The following is an 18,881-nucleotide window of genomic DNA, read 5'->3' as shown; positions in this document are numbered from 1 at the left end:
AAATTGGAACATGTCCTGAGACCTCAGTGTTTATATGAAGAGCAAGATCGATCTTTCTCCAGATAGAAATTGGGTTATAGATGGAGCTCATCTTCTTTATTTCATTAGGAATTGTTTTGCTATTACAATGGGTCAAAGCTAGCAGTGAATATGGATATACCATATTACTCTCTAGTTCCCCGTTTGTAATATAATTACTATTGGTAAGCCAATCTGCTGTGATTCGTGCCAGGAATACTTGATTATATGAGCGTAGATCGGGGAGAGAAAGCCCTCCCTGGTCCCTAGGTAATACTAGTCTGGCTAGCGAGATTCTCGATTTTCTCTTCTGCCAAATAAATGCTCGCAAAGCAGAGTTGAATGATTTAAGATCTTTTGATCTAAGAAGCATAGGAGTGTTCTGAAGAACATAGAGAATTCTAGGAAGGAGGGACATTTTGTATAAGGCTATACGGCCCGACATTGAGAGTGGGAGATTCTGCCAATTTTTTAGCATTTCCTTAACACTGGCTAAAACCGGAAGTATGTTCAGCGAGTGAAATCCAAATGCCTAAATATTTGAAAGAGTCCTGAACAACATTAAAGGGGATAGATGTGGGTGAATCCTGGGTTTGTTTAATCCAAAGAAGCTCTGATTTTGCTGAATTGACACTATACCCTGAAAATGACCCAAATTCTTGGATTATAGAGAGAAGCTTTGGAATATTTCTATGAGTGTTTGACATGTATATTAGTACATCATCAGCGTAAAGTGCTGTTTGCAAAACTTTTCTATTGATCTTAATCCCCTCTATCTGCTGACGAATTTGGTTTGTGAAGGGTTCAATGGCCAAATCAAATAGAAGCGGGGAGAGAGGACAACCCTGCCTTGTACCTTTCTCTAATTTTATAACCTGGGTAAGGGAACCATTGACTATGATTCTCGTGTAAGCATTCTTATATAAATTGTTAAAAAAGTTCAGAAAATGGCCCAAAAGCCCAACTTGTTGTAAGGTGAATGCTATATGGTCATGGTGAACTGAGTCAAATGCCTTACCTGCGTCTATTGATATAATTGCCAGATCTGAGGAAGCCTCTCTGCCTACCTCTCGCTGCCCCTCCCCTGTTTTGAAGTAATCTATTGCAAGGAACACTTCTCTTATTTTGGCTGAAGAATTACGTTTCATCAAAAAGCCAGCTTGGTCCTGATGTATGATAGTGGGCAGATGAGATTGAAGCCTATGCGCCAATATCGCTGATAAGAGTTTGTAATCCATGTTGAGAAGCGAAATTGGTCTGTAGGACTCTTTTTCGGCTGGATCTTTGCCTTGTTTAAGAATAAGAGAAGTGAATGAGGCCACAAAATCAGAGGAAGGGGTGTTACCTTTAATGTAAAGATCATTAAAGAGTGAGGTTAGATGTGGTGTTATTTCGGGCATTAGAATCTTATAAAATTCGTTTGGAAGGGCATCCGGGCCCGGAGTTTTGTTAAGAGCGAGATTCTTAATTGAGGCAGATACTTCAGTCTCAGTTATCGGGGCACATATCTGATCTAACATTTCAGAGGTTATCTTTGGATATTCAATTTTCTCCCAGAATTCCTCTCGTTTTTTAAGATCGGAGGTCTTATGTGCATAAATAGATTGATAGTAATCCGTAAAGATGCCGAGGAGTTCCTCAGCCGTTTTATGAGTTTTACCTTCATATTGTATTGAATTTATTAACGGAGAGGCCCTGTCGCGGCTAACCAGGTTTGCAAGAAGCTTCCCAGTTTTACTACCAAAGCGGTATAATTTCGCCTGCATTCTAAGTTCTTTCTGAGATGTTTGATAAAGAAGAAACGAGTCTCTTTCTGCTAAAGCAGTTGTGTACCTCATCCAGTTCTCGGAAGATTTCAAGAGAATATATTGGTTGTAAGCATTTGTGACTGATTTCAGTAATTCTTTTTCTCTTACCTTAAGTTTTTTTGTCTTTGCTATAGTGTATGCTAGAATATCACCTCGCAGGACCACCTTGGCTGACTCCCAGAAAGTAGCAGGTTTAGTAATATACTCACAGTTAAATTCTACGAATTCACGATATTTGGCTACAAGCCAATTTTTGAACTTGATATCGGTAGCTAGATAACGAGGAAACCGGAAGATCATGTTTCCTGTAGAGATAGAGCTTGGTTGGAAGTAAAGAGAAATCGGCGCGTGGTCCGATATAGTGATTGGGGAAATTTCTGCGATAACATTAGACTTAAAGAGCCTATCATCGAGCAAAAAAAGATCTATCCGCGATAATGATTTATGAGCCCTTGAATAGCAAGTAAAATCTCTAGCCTCAGGGTTTTGAAAGGACCGGATGAAGCTTCTCGCTGTGATCCTAGCTGTGTGCAGTTCCCAGAAGTGACGGTGAGAGGTACAAGCTAGCTGTGGGCTTCCTTTCTTCAGGACCGCATATGTTCACATCATAGACTGTGAAAGGCATATTTTAACCTACCTTTTGTAAGTAGGATTTGTATTGTGTCGTGCATACCTGTTAATAAAATTACTACCTTGAATCTGGTCCCTCTGTGCTGTTCTTACTTCACAGTTCAAGTTGCGACAGCGTATGATGTCCGCATTCATGATGTCCGCTGATGGGATCATGTTGGACAGACCGATAATAAGTGCTATTTCTTGGTGTTTTTATCATGTATTTGTTGTTTTTGCAAATCTACTGTATTTACTGCTCCTTTAATATATTATGCGTACAGTAGTACTGTGTGCTAGTATGCGCTACAATATTCATATTGGATAACACAGGTGCTTTCTTTTAGCCCTCATAGAAAATCTATCTCAGATGATAAATTTTCTATAAGGGGTGCTGTAAAATTCATGTCACATATTGCTGGAGCGCTATGCCAATGTAGAGCAATACTTTCGATCAAGTGTTGGAGTTTTTGGTCAAGTTCTTTGTTATACACCTATTTTTTAATGCACAATAACAGGTGATAACCTTTAATACCTTTTTTTTTTAAAACTAGTAAATGAATGTTTGCAAATGCAAACATTTAAACAATGAGCTTTTATAACGACAATGACCGTGTTACTTCCTCTTCCATTAGAAAGTTTAGGGTTTGCTATTTGTACATGGGTTGCATTAAAATGCATTGCTTAAACATTTTGCTTTGTTAAAATACATTTTAGGAAACAGCTTCTAATACCCAAATGCAAGTTATTGTTTGCATGAGTCTGAGTGCAAAATAACACGGTGCTCATTATCTGTTGTGCTTCTAATCTAGAGGATTTCCATAGGCAGATTTTGCGTGTGAGTTTTGTGTGTGATTCCTAGAACACAGATTTACTTTGGCACAGCTGGTATAAATATTAAGGGCCAAATTACAAGTGGCACGCTATTTAGATCTTTCGTTTGAGTGTTACTGACAGAAGTAAACTTTTTGTGCGTACGTATTACAAGTTGAAAGTAAAAGTTTTGCTCATCAGCAAAACCCGATGGGTGCTAACTTCAGGACCTTGGATATCACAACCTCACTAACTTTCTCAACCCATATACTTCAATGGAGATCATAGAAGAAAAAACCCTTATTGCTCGTACGCTAACCCGACACGGACATGTTTTTTTTATTTGAAATGGACAGCAATGCATAATTTGTTGGCACTGTATAAATAAAATAGTGTTACAGTTTATTTTAATGTATTTATGTTGTGTTTGGTGCAATTTTTTGTTTATCCTTAACCCTTTATGCGAGGTCTTCGGTCACGCTAACGCGGCACGTGTTAAATTAGTTTGCGCTTGAGCAAACACATTTACAATAAATTTGTAATACGCACACAGATTAATGAGCCCACTTGTAATTTAGCTCTAATTCAGCTATAACACTCACATGTTAACTCATGCAGCCTACTGGGGAACCAGGCTTGGTATGTAAGAAATATTTATAGCAAGGGAACTTTACTAGATACCATGTAGCCGCAAAAGAAAGTGAACGTGTAAAATATAGTATGTCCAGATAGTAAATATTAAAAACATATATATATATATCCTTGAGGTTAAAGCCAAGTAACATCTAAAAGTTATTTTCAGACATAATACATTCTTTAGGTTAATCATAAATATAAAGGAATTCAGCCTGATTATCTGGTCAAACAGAAAGTAAACTGCATTTTTTATTTTGTTTGCTTATTTTTGTGCACCATAAAGAATGAGTTTATGTTGCCAAAAGAAGTGTCCCTCCCATATATTTCTCAGTTAACAAAAGCTCCTTTGAAGTTAAGTTGACTTAGGTAATGCTCGGATTAAGAAAGAAAGACTTAATATAAATTAGTTCAATTAGTTTTGAAGGATTTGTCCATCTGTCTCTTGAGCATGGCTTTCGTAAGAGGAATGGATTTTGTTAAGAAAATAGTAATTTGTCTAGTGATTTATGGTGAGTATTTCAGATATAGCTAACCAGGAATAAAATAAAGAAGACTTTTTATTTTTGAGTTTACAGGACTGAGTCTAAAAAATCCTTATAGACAATTTATTTATTTACAGTATTTGGGGTGGAAAGGGGGTAAACTCCTAACTAATAGTTTACTTTTTTTGTTATGTTTGTTTAATTATTTTGTGTTCCTTTATATCTGTAATAATAATAATGAACATAATGTTTGTCAATATTATCACAATCTTAGCTTGGTTTCTACTAAACATAAACATTATTAATTTAGATAAATGAATCACATGATGAAGTATATTTATTATATATACAGACTTTGACAATGTATAACAATTATTTCTAGTATAACATTTATATGAACAGTTCATCACAGCAATCATAGCAACAAGGGAGCCTGATTTGTTGCTAAAAAAAAAGCTTTGTTCCCTCCCCCATCACAGGCTTGTTATACTATATTTTTGCAAGCATAATATAATATAGTAGATAATAACCAAAACTTGATTGAAGTAAATATGGCATTCACAGTAAAACCTAATTTTTCATTTACTAAAAATGCTTGTTTTTCATTCTCCATGGTTAAGAATAAAAAGAAAGGAGAGGTGTGAGAAAGGGGCACTTGTATGTATTGTATTTAATATGAATATTTGACTGACTCATAGTGCAACATATATTTCCACTCTCATGAAACTGAACAATAAAACTATTTTAACTAACATAAGTATTATTTTCCATATTTCAGATATGACACTAATGCATGCAGAGTTCACACCAACTGACTCCTATTTGGTAAAAACCTCAGCCGACTTTGGTACATTGTTTCCCACACATTCTGCTGCTGTAGGTGCCACCTTTTTAACAAAACATGTTGAAGAATCCAGCAGTGGAACTATTTCTATTTACCCAGTAAATTCAACAGCAAATGACAAAAGCATTATTTCCACAACAAATAGTGAAATAATCAGCACCAATACTTTGTCCACAAGAAATGCACCAATAACTGAAAGCAGGATGGATGAAACTATCAGTAGTACTAATTTCACAACAAATACAACACTAATGATCAACAATGCTAGCTCTACAAGAAATGAAACCAGCATAGTATTCACCGAGGATGCTGTGTCTGGCTATAATGACCTTCCCGCAAACACATCATCAGCAGTGACTGGCTATAGTACCCTTCCAATAAACACATCATCAGCAGTGACTGGCTATAGTACCCTTCCAATAAACACATCATCAGCAGTGACTGGCTATAGTACCCTTCCCACAAACACAACATCAGATGTGACTGGCTATAGTACCCTTCCCACAAACACAACATCAGATGTGACTGGCTATAGTACCCTTCCCACAAACACAACATCAGATGTGACTGGCTATAGTACCCTTCCCACAAACACAACATCAGATGTGACTGGCTATAGAACCCTTCCAACAAACACAACATCAGCAGTGACTGGCTATAGTACCCTTCCCACAAACACAACATCAGATGTGACTGGCTATAGAACCCTTCCAACAAACACACCATCAGATGTGACTGGCTATAGTACCCTTCCCACAAACACAACATCAGATGTGACTGGCTATAGTACCCTTCCCACAAACACAACATCAGATGTGACTGGCTATAGTACCCTTCCCACAAACACAACATCAGATGTGACTGGCTATAGTACCCTTCCCACAAACACAACATCAGCAGTGACTGGCTATAGTACCCTTCCCACAAACACAACATCAGATGTGACTGGCTATAGAACCCTTCCAACAAACACACCATCAGATGTGACTGGCTATAGTACCCTTCCCACAAACACAACATCAGATGTGACTGGCTATAGTACCCTTCCCACAAACACAACATCAGATGTGACTGGCTATAGTACCCTTCCCACAAACACAACATCAGATGTGACTGGCTATAGTACCCTTCCCACAAACACAACATCAGATGTGACTGGCTATAGTACCCTTCCCACAAACACAACATCAGATGTGACTGGCTATAGTACCCTTCCCACAAACACAACATCAGATGTGACTGGCTATAGTACTCTTCCCACAAACACAACATCAGATGTGACTGGCTATAGTACCCTTCCCACAAACACAACATCAGATGTGACTGGCTATAGTACCCTTCCCACAAACACAACATCAGATGTGACTGGCTATAGTACCCTTCCCACAAACACAACATCAGATGTGACTGGCTATAGTACCCTTCCCACAAACACAACATCAGATGTGACTGGCTATAGTACCCTTCCCACAAACACAACATCAGATGTGACTGGCTATAGAACCCTTCCAACAAACACAACATCAGCAGTGACTGGCTATAGTACCCTTCCCACAAACACAACATCAGATGTGACTGGCTATAGTACCCTTCCCACAAACACAACATCAGATGTGACTGGCTATAGAACCTTTCCAACAAACACAACATCAGCAGTGACTGGCTATAGTACCCTTCCCACAAACACAACATCAGATGTGACTGGCTATAGAACTCTTCCAACAAACACACCATCAGATGTGACTGGCTATAGTACCCTTTCCACAAACACAACATCAGATGTGACTGGCTATAGTACCCTTCCCACAAACACAACATCAGATGTGACTGGCTATAGTACCCTTCCCACAAACACAACATCAGATGTGACTGGCTATAGTACCCTTCCCACAAACACAACATCAGATGTGACTGGCTATAGTACCCTTCCCACAAACACAACATTAGATGTGACTGGCTATAGTATCCTTCCCACAAACACAACTTCAGATGTGACTGGCTATAGTACCCTTCCCACAAACACAACATCAGATGTGACTGGCTATAGAACCCTTCCAACAAACACAACATCAGCAGGGACTGGCTATAGTACCCTTCCCACAAACACAACATCAGATGTGACTGGCTATAGTACCCTTCCCACAAACAAAACATCAGATGTGACTGGCTATAGTACCCTTCCCACAAACACAACATCAGATGTGACTGGCTATAGAACCCTTCCAACAAACACAACATCAGCAGTGACTGGCTATAGTACCCTTCTAACAAACACAACATCCGAAAGCAGCACAATTGTTACAATGGATGACCAAAATTACAACAATACAGATTACAAATCTTTTACAACAAATTATAAAATGTCTACTGTTGAACCTAATGCAACAAGTGTATCCCACAGCACTGTGGTAGAGTCAATCACTAGCACCGTAGCGTCTGTGACACCTTCAGTAGCTTTTAATACTACCAGTAATACCACTACCAATCTGAAGACATCTGTGTTATCTCAAACCAGCAGCCATCTGTTTACTCAAACTACAGCTAAAGTCATTATCACTGAAACAAGTAACCTACCTGCTCTTACATCTCCAGGAAAGGAAACCACAGTTGGTGAGTTATAAAAATATTTTACAATGCACAAGAACAGTTCATAATAATAATAATAATAAAATAAAGTATATAGATAATGGTTAATAATATAATACAAATGTGATAATATAGTATTAAAAAAGTACAAAATTAAAAATTAAAAAGTAAACCACCATATATCACAATATAAAGGAATACTTAAAGTATGAGATGACACAAGTCCATATACTTCCAGAAGGTATGTAAGGGATACGTAATCTTATGGCTGGCGTACTCACATACTACAGAGTTACATTCCAGCTCTGAGAAAATAAAACATAAAAACCAATCCGTATGGAGATTGATGCCCCGTGTTTCTAAAGACCGATGCTCCATAACCTGTCAGCATGCTCAACAGAAATCAACAGAAATCAACCCGATCAAATACTATTGGGTGTATTGACACCCCTGCTAGCGGGTCGATTGGCCACAAATCTGCAGGGGGCAGATTGCAGCAAGAACTGCCAGTGCAATGATAAATGCCGACAGCGTATGCTGTCGGCATTTATCGATGTGCAGCTGACATGATCCGCTATATCGGATCATGTCCGCTTGCACAATCATAAATATGCCCCTATGGCATGGATCAGGAACTGATTGTGACAATGTTTATTAAAACCAATAAATAATATATCATAAAATATAAAAGGTAAACAAACTGAGGAACAGCGGGATCTCAGATACAAATGTGCCAGATAGAATTCCTTTCCCCTCTCAATGTTCAACCTTTGATCTCTCCAACGTACGTTTCACTGCTCGAAATGTAGCTTTTCCAAGGGGTGTGTCACTATCAGTTCCTGATCTGTGCCATAGGATTGATTTTTTTGCTTTATTTTTTGAGAGCTGGTATGTAGCTCAGTAGTATGTGAGTCTTGCTCTTTTCTCTTTGAGGAATCTTGGAAACTCCTATGAATAATACCTACTAAAGGTTTACCATCTATACTTACCAAAGTATATAGACTGGTGCTATCTCACAATTTAAGTATTCCTTTATTTATATGGTGATAATGATAATAATAATAATAATAATAATAATAATAATAATAATAATAAAACATTTTAAGGGACTAAATATATATGCACTTCTGCCTCTTTGGGCAATGGAAGAAAACATAGTTTTAAGAGGTAAAAGTAGTAATAATAATAATAATAATGACAATAATAATAATAATTATTATTATTATTCTGGAAACTTGATAAACTGCACATCATTTTTCATTTTATGGGTAAGTCATTTTTTATTTCAACCCATTAGTGACCAGATCGTTTTTCAATTTTCTTACCGTTAAGGACCAGGGATGTTTTAACATTTAGCAGTGTTTGTGTTTATCTTTAATTTTCCTCTTACTCATTATTACTCAATATTATATACTTTTTGCTCACCATTTAATGGATTTTCTAAAGATACAAATATTTTTATCATATCATATAATTTACTATAAAAAAATATATAAAATAGGATGAAAAAAATTGACAAAAACACACTCTAAGTTTATTTTTCTAACTTTGACCCCAAAAATCTGTTACGCATCTACAATTACCAAAAAACATCCATGCTAAATAGTTTCTAAATTTTGTCCTGAGTTTAGAAATGTCCAATGTTTATTCCCTTAACCCCTTAAAGGACTTGGCATTTCAAACTAAAACTTCCCCAAAAGAAAAGGGCATTTTTAGCATTTTTGCTATCACTCCATTTAAACAGAAATATAGCCTTTTTTATATTTACCTATCAAAACAATATATATTTTTTTTTAGTAGACAACCCAAAGTACTGATCTAGGCGCATTTTGGTATATTTCATGCCACCATTTTACCGCCAAATGCCAAATACAATCAAATAAAAATAAATTGTTACATTTTTCACAAACTTTAAGTTTCTCACTGAAATTACTTACAAACAGCTTGTGCAATCATGGCACAAATGGTTGTAAATGCTTCTCTGGGATCCCCTTTGTTCAGAAAAAAACAGACATTTATGGCTTTGGCATTGCTTTTTCGCAATTAGAAGGCCGCTAATTGCAGCTTGCACCACACTTTTATTATTACCAGCAGTGAAGGGGTTAATTAGGGAGCTTGTAAGGTTAATTTTAGCTTTAGTGTATAGATTTCCCTCCCACCTGACACTTCCCACCCCTGATCCCTCCCTGTTCCCTCTCAAACAGCTCTCTTCCCTCCCCAACTCCCAGTAGTCACCCCACTATAAGACTATATATATATATATATATATATATATATATATATATATATATATATATATATTTATATATATATTTTCTGCAGTGTAGGATCCCCCTTACCCCCCAACCTTCCTGATACCTCCAACCAGCTCTCTAAACCTCCCCCCTCTAATTGATTTCTGCAATTTTAGGTATAATAAAAAAACTAACAAACATTTTTTATGTATTATAGCTGCCCCCTACCTCCCCCTCCCTTATTTACTACTTCCCCCTCCGAGATAATATTCCTACCCTCTAATTCCCCCCTCCACATCTAGGATACCACTCTCCCTCCTTCTCCCTCCTGCCCCCTCCATCCTTCCCCTTCCCTGACACTCTCAGAGAATGTATTTTCTGTAGTGTAGCAGCCCCACCCCCTCCAGTTATGGGACGCCCACCCACCCACCTCCCTCCTAACCCTCCCACACTACTAATGATCAGCACCATCACTGCCACAGTTTGGCCCTCTCTGCGTCGGTTACTCTCTGGCAGGTATTGCACAATGCCTCAATATTGATACTGTAATACTGTAAGAGCAGCTGAAGCAATCACCGATAGCTTACAGCACTGGTTTTACCGGAGGATGTACCAGGTACGTCCAGTGTCACTAAGCGACAATTTTTGCATGACGTACCTGGTACATCCTCGTCATTAAGGGGTTAATGTTCCTTTGAATGTAGTATTAAATCCATTTTCATTATCTCTTCCATTTTCTTCCTCCCCCCCCTCTCTCTCTCTCTCTCTTTGGCTCTCTGATTTTATAATGAAATGAAGCAACAGTTACAAATGGAAATTAAATAGATTACAACAATAAAGCGAAGAAAGTAATGAAAATATGAATCTGCTTTTATGTATGTGTGTATGTCTGTTTGTATGTATGTGTGTATATGTGTGCTATTATGTGTATGTATATGCATGTGTGACAGTGTGTATGTCTGCTTGCATGTATGTGTGTGTGTGTGTATATATGTGTGTTTGAATGTGTATGTTTGTGCATAACTTTGTATTTGTGTATGTATGTAGGCATGCATGTGTGTGTGTGTGTGCATTTGTGTGTGTATGTCTGTATGTGCATGTATTTATACTTATGTGTATGTGTGTATGTATATGTGAGGGTGATGCCTGTATCTGCACGTGTATGTGTGTTTGTTTTTATAAGTGTAAGTGTGTATGTGGATTTTGTGTGTGCATGTGTATGTGTGTGTGTGTGTATGTCCGCGTGGATGTGTATGCATGTATTTATGCTTATGTGTATGTATATGTGAGGGTAATGCCTGTGTGTGCACATATGCATGTTGTAAGTGTGTATGGGCATTTTGTATGCGCATGTGTGTGTAAGTATTTGTGTGTGTGTGTTAATGCACATGTATATGCACATATGTATACATGTAGGTGCATTTGTATGTCCGTGTGTTTGTGCATGTATCTGTATGTCTGTTTGTATGTGTGTGAACATTCTTATTTATTTGCATGTGTATACAGAAATGCTGATTGAAATCCTTAAATAAATTGCATTAAAAGCTGAAGGAAAGACAAATTATGTATATTTAATCAGATTAATATAAAGGAAATATAAAGGAAATATATAATATAAAGGCAATTATTTATCTTTGTTTCAATAACATTTGGTCACAGCAGATTAGCCTGACTTTGCCTTTCTATAGTGATAGATTATGCAGTTTGTCGGTAGACATAATATCATTTACTTTCTGTGTCCATCCTTAAATCGAAGAGTTTCCTTGATGTATCCCATCTGTGGAAAAAGTTGTTTCGCACAATTGACCATAATTTGAAACAACTTCCTTTAATACCCACAAGCTATGGTTATAGGAACATTCTAACAGGCAATTTAGTATTTGTTCCATTAGGACAATGACCACGTCCCAACACTCCTCAATAACTCAACAGTCCCACCAGTTATGTAGCTGTGCACCATAACCTTCAGAGTTCTTCCAATATTTGTTTATTATTTTCTTTAGACAATACAAGATACATGTGTTGTGGGGCTAAGTACCACTTCATAAGCAGCTCTGTCATGTTGTTTTTTTACACATATATTTTATTTTTTATCTCATTGAATGCATGAATTGAAATTGTAAATAAGGTCCATAGAAATATTAACCCCCAAAAACACACATATATAAATATATATATATATATATATATATATATATATATATATATATATATATATATATATATATATATATATATATATATATATATATATAAAACAATTATATATTTTATAATCACACACACATAACAATTATATACATCACACACATTTATAACAATTATATAAATCACACACACATAACAATTATATACAACACACACAAAATCACACATATATATATAATAGTTATATAAACCAGACACAAACATTTATAACAATTATACATTTATAACAATTATATACATCACACACATTTATAACAATTATATAAATCATACACACACACATATATAACAAATATATAAATCACCCCCCCCCACACACACACATATATATAACAATTATATAAATCACCCCACACACACACACATATATAACATCTATATAAATCACACACAGGCACACATATATAACAAATATATAATTCACAAACAAACAAATGTATAACAATTATATAATTCACACACACAACACAAATACACATGCACACATTTATAACAATTAAATAATTCACACACACAACACAAATACACACATACACACACATTATAACAATTATATATATCACACATACACACACATATAACAATTATATAAATCACACACACAGAAACACAATGTATATATATATATATATATATATATATATATATATATATATATATATAAACACACACACACATATATAAAACAATGATAGAAAATCACACATATATACACAGACATACAGTATTTCACAAAAGTATATCCCTCACATTTTTATGAATATTTTATTATATCTTTTCATGTGACAAAACTGAAGAAATGACACTTTGCTACAATGTAAAGTAGTAAGTGTACAGCCTGTATAACAGTGTAAATTTGCTGTCCCCTCAAAATAACTCAACACACAGCCATTAATGTCTAAACCATCGGCCACAAAAGTGAGTACAGCCCTAAGTGAAAATGTCCAAATTGGAACAAAGTTTCAATAGTTTGTGTGGCCACCATTATTTTCCAGCACTGCCTTAACCCTCTTGTGCATGGAGTTCACAAGAGCTTCACAGGTTGCCACTGGAGCCCTCTTCCACTCCTCCATGACAACATAACGGAGCTAGTGGATGTTAGAGACCTTGCGCTCTCCCACCTTCTGTTTGAGGATGCCCCACAGATTCTCAATAGGGTTTAGGTCTGGAGACATGCTTGGCCAGTCCATCACCTTTACCCTCAGCTTCTTTAGCAAGGCAGTGGTCGTCTTGGAGGTGTGTTTGGCATTGTTATCATGTTGGAATACTGTCTTGCGGCCCAGTCTCCAAAGGGAGGGGATCATGCTTTGCTTCAGTATGTCACAGTACATGCTGGCATTCATGGTTCCCTCAATGAACTGTAGCTCCCCAGTGCCGGCAGCACTCATGGAGACCCAGACCATGACACCCCCACCACAATGCTTGACTTTAGTCAAGACACACTTGTCTTTGTACTCCTCACCTGGTTGCCGCCACACACGCTTGACACCATCTGAACCAAATAGGTTTATCTTGGTGTCATTGGAACACAGGACATAGTTCTAGTAATCCATGTCCTTAGACTGCTTGTCTTCAGCAAACTGTTTGCGGGCTTTCTTGTGCATCATCTTTAGAAGAGACTTCCTTCTCGGATGACAGCCATGCAGACCAATCTGATGCAGTGTGCGGCGAATGGATTGAGCACTGACAGGTTGACCTCCTACTCCTTCCACCTCTGCAGCAATGCTGGCAGCACTCATACATCTATTTCCCAAAGACAATCTCTGGATATGACGCTGAGCACTTGCACTCAACTTATTTGGTCGACCATGGCGAGGCCTGAACTGAGTGTAACCTGTCCTGTGAATCCGCTGTATGGTCTTGTCCACCATGCTGCACCTCAGTTTCAGGGTCTTGGTAATCTTCTTATAGCCTAGGCCATCTTTATGTAGAGCAACAATTCTTTCTTTTCTTCAAAAAGATTTTTTTTTTATTTTGCGAAAATTCTGGTTAATACAATACAATGCAAAGCACCGGACCCGACCTGGGGGTTACAGAGTTCGGTCGAGTAGAGGTGCAAATATAACATCTTTTCATCATTTTACAAAAGTATAGTAAGAGGAATGGTTCCTAGAAGGGAGGGGAAGTAGGATAAGGGGATAGCATTGTAGGGGAACATATATATCGCCACTATCCCTTTAAGGGAGGAAAGTCAGTTATCCAAGGTACTAACTTTAAAGGTTGTTCTCTAAGTCTCAGTACTAATAGGTATGGAAGTAAGGACCGGAAAGGCGATAAGGGTTGTGTATTTACTATCAAGTGAACAAGATCACTCATGGTCACTCGTGGTCTCCTGGTCTGGTAGAAGGATATTACAGGATATAGTCAGGAAGGACAGCTTCTGGAGGGGATCAGGGGTCACCTTAGCTCATGGGGGTAAAGTCCTGGGTGTCCGCGGGAGAAGCAGAACAAAAGGGTAAGTAGGGAGGGTCAGTCCAAAACACACCAACAGGGCAAACAACTGTACTATGGGGAAGGGGACCTCCCAGATGGTATATGGAAAGGAGGGGAGGTACCCTACCTCCATTGCAGGACCCACAGAGGGCAGAGTAGAGGGAAGGGGGAGGGGGGCACAGTCTCCAAGCATGGAGGACAGGAAAAAGGGTATAGTTCCGGAGCAGCCCGGAAGGGATACAGCATTCCCGGCTCACATAGGCTAGGGGGCAGGCTAGTCATCAGGGGGACTCCCAGGGTTTCCAAATCAGGGCATATGCACCCATCTGCTTCTTGGCCAGATACACCCCCATCTCCATAGATCTGAGATATTCAACCACGTCAAGGACACCACTCCACCTCAGGGGTTGTTTTTTTCCCCAGTTTCTAGCTATCAAGAGAGGAGAATTCAAATCAATAGGCACTGACCTTGGGGAGGAATTGGGGGGATGCCCACGTGGAGTAATACCATGGAAGGGAGGGTGATGTCTGGAAGGCCCAAGGTAGTGCAAAGATGTCTCGGCTTGGACCAGTAGTTCTCAAGGAGAGGGCAGTCCCACCATATGTGTGTATGGCTACCCCTCTCACCGCATCCCCTCCAGCACAAACCAGAGCATGTGGGGTAGAACTTTTGTAGTTTGGCGGGAACCAGGTGCCAACGTGTCAGAAGTTATAGAAGAGTTCATACATTGTCACACAGTGTATGGAGGCCCTGGTAGTAGATATGGCACAGAGCTATTGTTGAGATGTATACACCTTTCCCCACTCTCATTCCCATGCCAGTGTGTGAGCGGTCTGGAAAGTCGAATCTTCATCCAAGAGGGACTGGTAGTGGGAAGACAGGGGTTTATGGAGTTGAAGGTTGGTTGCCCATCTGGTTTCCCATATAGTTAGGTCTCTAGTTATCTCAGGGAGAAATCCCCAGCATCGAAGCAAGGATCTCAATCTGGTCAAGTCAAAATGAATTTTGGATGGAAGTTCTCTCTTCATTATTAGGTCTGTCTGGTTCAATAAGGTATCATTGTCATAAAAGTCGCCAATTGTTTGTAGTTGGGAAGTTCTCCAGATCCCAATATGAAAGTTGGGGAGGGTTAAAAGAAGGCTCACGACAGGGTGAATTGGGGATGGATGGGGGGTGATATTCTTGCAGTTGTGCAAGAGCATCCATGCCTTCCTGCAGTCCCTCACAATTAGATTGGGGAAAGATAGTGGCTGGAGACCGTGGTTCGCCATCCAGAGAAGATCTTCAAGTTTGGTGTGGGCTGGGAAGGAGGTCTGTTCCAATTCACGCCATCTGGTCTGTGGGAGTTCAGAACTCCATGCTGATGCATGGGTGATCATTGCTGCCTCATGATAGAGCCTGATGTTTGGGAGGGCAACCCCCCTCTCTCCACTGGCATATGGAGGACATGGACTGAGACTCTAGGCCTTTCACCTCTCCAAACGTAGTTGGAAATAAGTTGTTGAAAGAGGTTGAGGATGGTCTGGGGAACCAGGAGAGGCAGGCAGTGAAAAAGTGATTTTTGGGAGAATCATCATCTTGACAGCGGCCACTCTACTGAGCCAGGAAACCTCCTCATATCTCTTTGACCCAAGAAGGGAGTCTACCTCTTTCAATAAAGGGGAGTAGTTGTCAGTCATTATAGTATTTTTATCATGGGAAAGATAGACCCCCAAGGTGCTTAATCCTCTTAGTTGACCACTTATAGGGGTAAATTCTCTGTAGAGTCTGAAGGTCCCCAGATGGGAGTCCTATGGAATATGCCTCCATCTTTGATACATTAATTTTATAGTATGAAAATCTACTGAAAAGATCCAGTAGGGCAAAGAGGGGGGCAAGGAGGTCAGTGGTTCCGACAGGAAAACAGTGAGATCATCCGCAAGGAGGGCAAGTTTCTGCTCCAAATCGTGGATTATAAGGCCCTGGATCTCCCTTTGTTGTCTGATGGCAGCCACCAGGGGCTTGAAAGATAGTGCATAGAGGATGGGGGAGAGCGGGTAGTCCTGCCTCGTTCCATTTGTAATCAATACAGGTGGAGAGGTGAAACCTACTTCATTCACCTTGGCGGAAGGGCTGGAGTAAAGCGCCTTGCAGAATGTCACCAGTAAGCCAAATGCTTTCAGGGTCAGGAACATATAGTCCCACCTCACCCTATCGAACGCCTTCTCAGCGTCAATCAACAGGGTGAGTAGTGTTAGGCCCATGTCAGCTGATTCAGTGTATAGGTTTAAGAGCCTGCGTGTGTTATCAGAGCCTTGTCAGCCCAAGACAAACCCCACCTGATCGAAATGAACCAGTGATGGGAGGTGAGTTGCAAGTCTATTAACCAATACTTTCGCATACACCTTGAAATCAATGTTGATTAACGAAATTGGCCTGTAGCTTTTGTATCGGGTCGGGTCTTTGCCTTCCTTGGGTATAGTGAGGATACTAGCGTCCAAGAACTCCCCAGCTAAAGATCCTCGATTGCCTACCTCAGTGAAGAACCTTGTGAGGATTGGCATCAATTCAGGGGCATAGGTCTTATAGAACGATGCTGTAAAGACATCTGGCCCAGGGGCCTTCCCTGGCTTGAGAGAACGTACCGCTGAGAGGATCTCCTCACTGGTGAATGTGGAGTGTAAGATCAGTCTCTGCCTCTAGGGGAAGGCGTGGTAGGTTGAGTGAGTCCAGGAAGTTCTGAATTTCTACAGAGCTCACCTTGGGGGTATCAGGATGAGCTCCCAAATTGTATAGGGTTCGATAATAGTTTGCAAAGGCAGGGGCGTGTCCAGGCACTACCAGAAGATGGCTGCTAATCTGAGAGCTCAAGCATCAGGATATGCTTTCCGCCAAGATATCTAGCTTTTTGTGAAGCCAACCAGCACAAGATTTTGATGCATGATATAGAGTAAACTTTGCTGGACTGAGCTATTCTAATTTTGTTTGCTTAAAAGTTTCCCAGACTGGACCGTTGATGTTTGGCAGCCTCGTGGAGGAAAACCTTAGCACCCCCCCCCCCCCCCGGGCAACCGGGTGATAGGAGAATAAGGCAGCTTCTCCTCTTTCAATAACTATCACTACAGTTGTGCAGCTTAAACATGTCGGGAATATTTGTAGGCATACAAGATCTGTTGGCTGAATATGAGCGCACGATTTGCGCTAGATTTGATTGCCTCTTACTTTCTATGGACCGTGACCACTCAGAAATTCAAGCATCGGAGGTCCGGAGTCAAATTAGAGCAGAGATGCCTAGGTTGAGAGGTATAACGCAACCTGATATAGATCCCTCAGTGGCTGTGGGGTTTCTCTGGCCCATGATCGGGTGATAACCCCTGAGAGCTTGACATCTACCTGGAATACCAGCATAAGAGATGAGGCCTACTCTGCGATGGAGGTCAGGGGAAGTGCTGTCATGCATATACCTTTAAGGAGATTGATCACCTGCTTGCATCCTCCCTATAAAGCCTTACCTTTCCCATAATTCATTGCTTGGTAATTTGAATCCTTGCTAGATTCACTAGCTGCTCTTTTTCCCAGCCGTTTCCTGAATTGTGGATTATCCTCTTGTGTCTTTATCTCCCATTACGGATACAACATATCATTTCTTGATAATACTTGCCGGATCTACTTTTCTGTGTTGCAGTCACGCAGCCTGTTCTCTCCACTCTGTCTCAGACCAGCACCAGAGCATAACGTTCCTCTTACTCTCTCTCGATCTGTTCAAGTCTCCAAGTTATAAATTATCAAAAGTAAGTACCAGACTTACAGTTATTCCTATCACTCTGATATATATTCAGACTTAAGTTATGTGTACACATTGGTTAACCGTATCAGAAACGTTCACTCTTAATTACCTTTACAGTGTAACTTACCTTGTAACAATTGTTGCTGTTAAGTAGTGTGCTGCCAGAAGTGATTTACCAGTCTAGTTCTTATAAACACTTCTATAACATTACTTATATAGTAATTGCTTGCTTCACAATTCTAGATTATTTCAGTCATATTTCAGATCTGAATCAAGCTACAAAAAACATAATTTGAACGCATAAATATATTATGTTAACCAAGTTCTTTGTATCTCTCATCTGCAAAAATAGATCCAACACTGCTGCTTAGCATTACAAGTGCGCACTCTGAAGCACTGATGCTAGAAAGTGTGTATGGGGAACCAGGACTACCGATGTCGAG

General features: G+C 39.4%; 1 protein-coding gene across 1 annotated transcript in view; it reads left to right on the top strand.

Moving 5' to 3' along the window:
• The first annotated feature begins 4,207 nt into the window (after nucleotides 1-4,207).
• LOC128661738 (uncharacterized) overlaps nucleotides 4,208-18,881 on the top strand; it is an 82,678-nt gene continuing 68,004 nt past the window's right edge. The window contains exons 1-2 of the mRNA XM_053715957.1: nucleotides 4,208-4,393; nucleotides 5,145-7,820. Of these exons, the coding sequence (XP_053571932.1) occupies nucleotides 4,333-4,393; nucleotides 5,145-7,820 (2,737 nt within the window). The 5' untranslated portion in view covers nucleotides 4,208-4,332. The remainder of the gene's footprint in view (nucleotides 4,394-5,144; nucleotides 7,821-18,881) is intronic.

Source organism: Bombina bombina, chromosome 5 (genome assembly GCF_027579735.1).
Source record: "Bombina bombina isolate aBomBom1 chromosome 5, aBomBom1.pri, whole genome shotgun sequence".
Taxonomy (NCBI): domain Eukaryota; kingdom Metazoa; phylum Chordata; class Amphibia; order Anura; family Bombinatoridae; genus Bombina; species Bombina bombina.
Note: the sequence above shows the minus strand (reverse complement) of the source record. Positions and strands in the feature narration are given on the sequence as shown.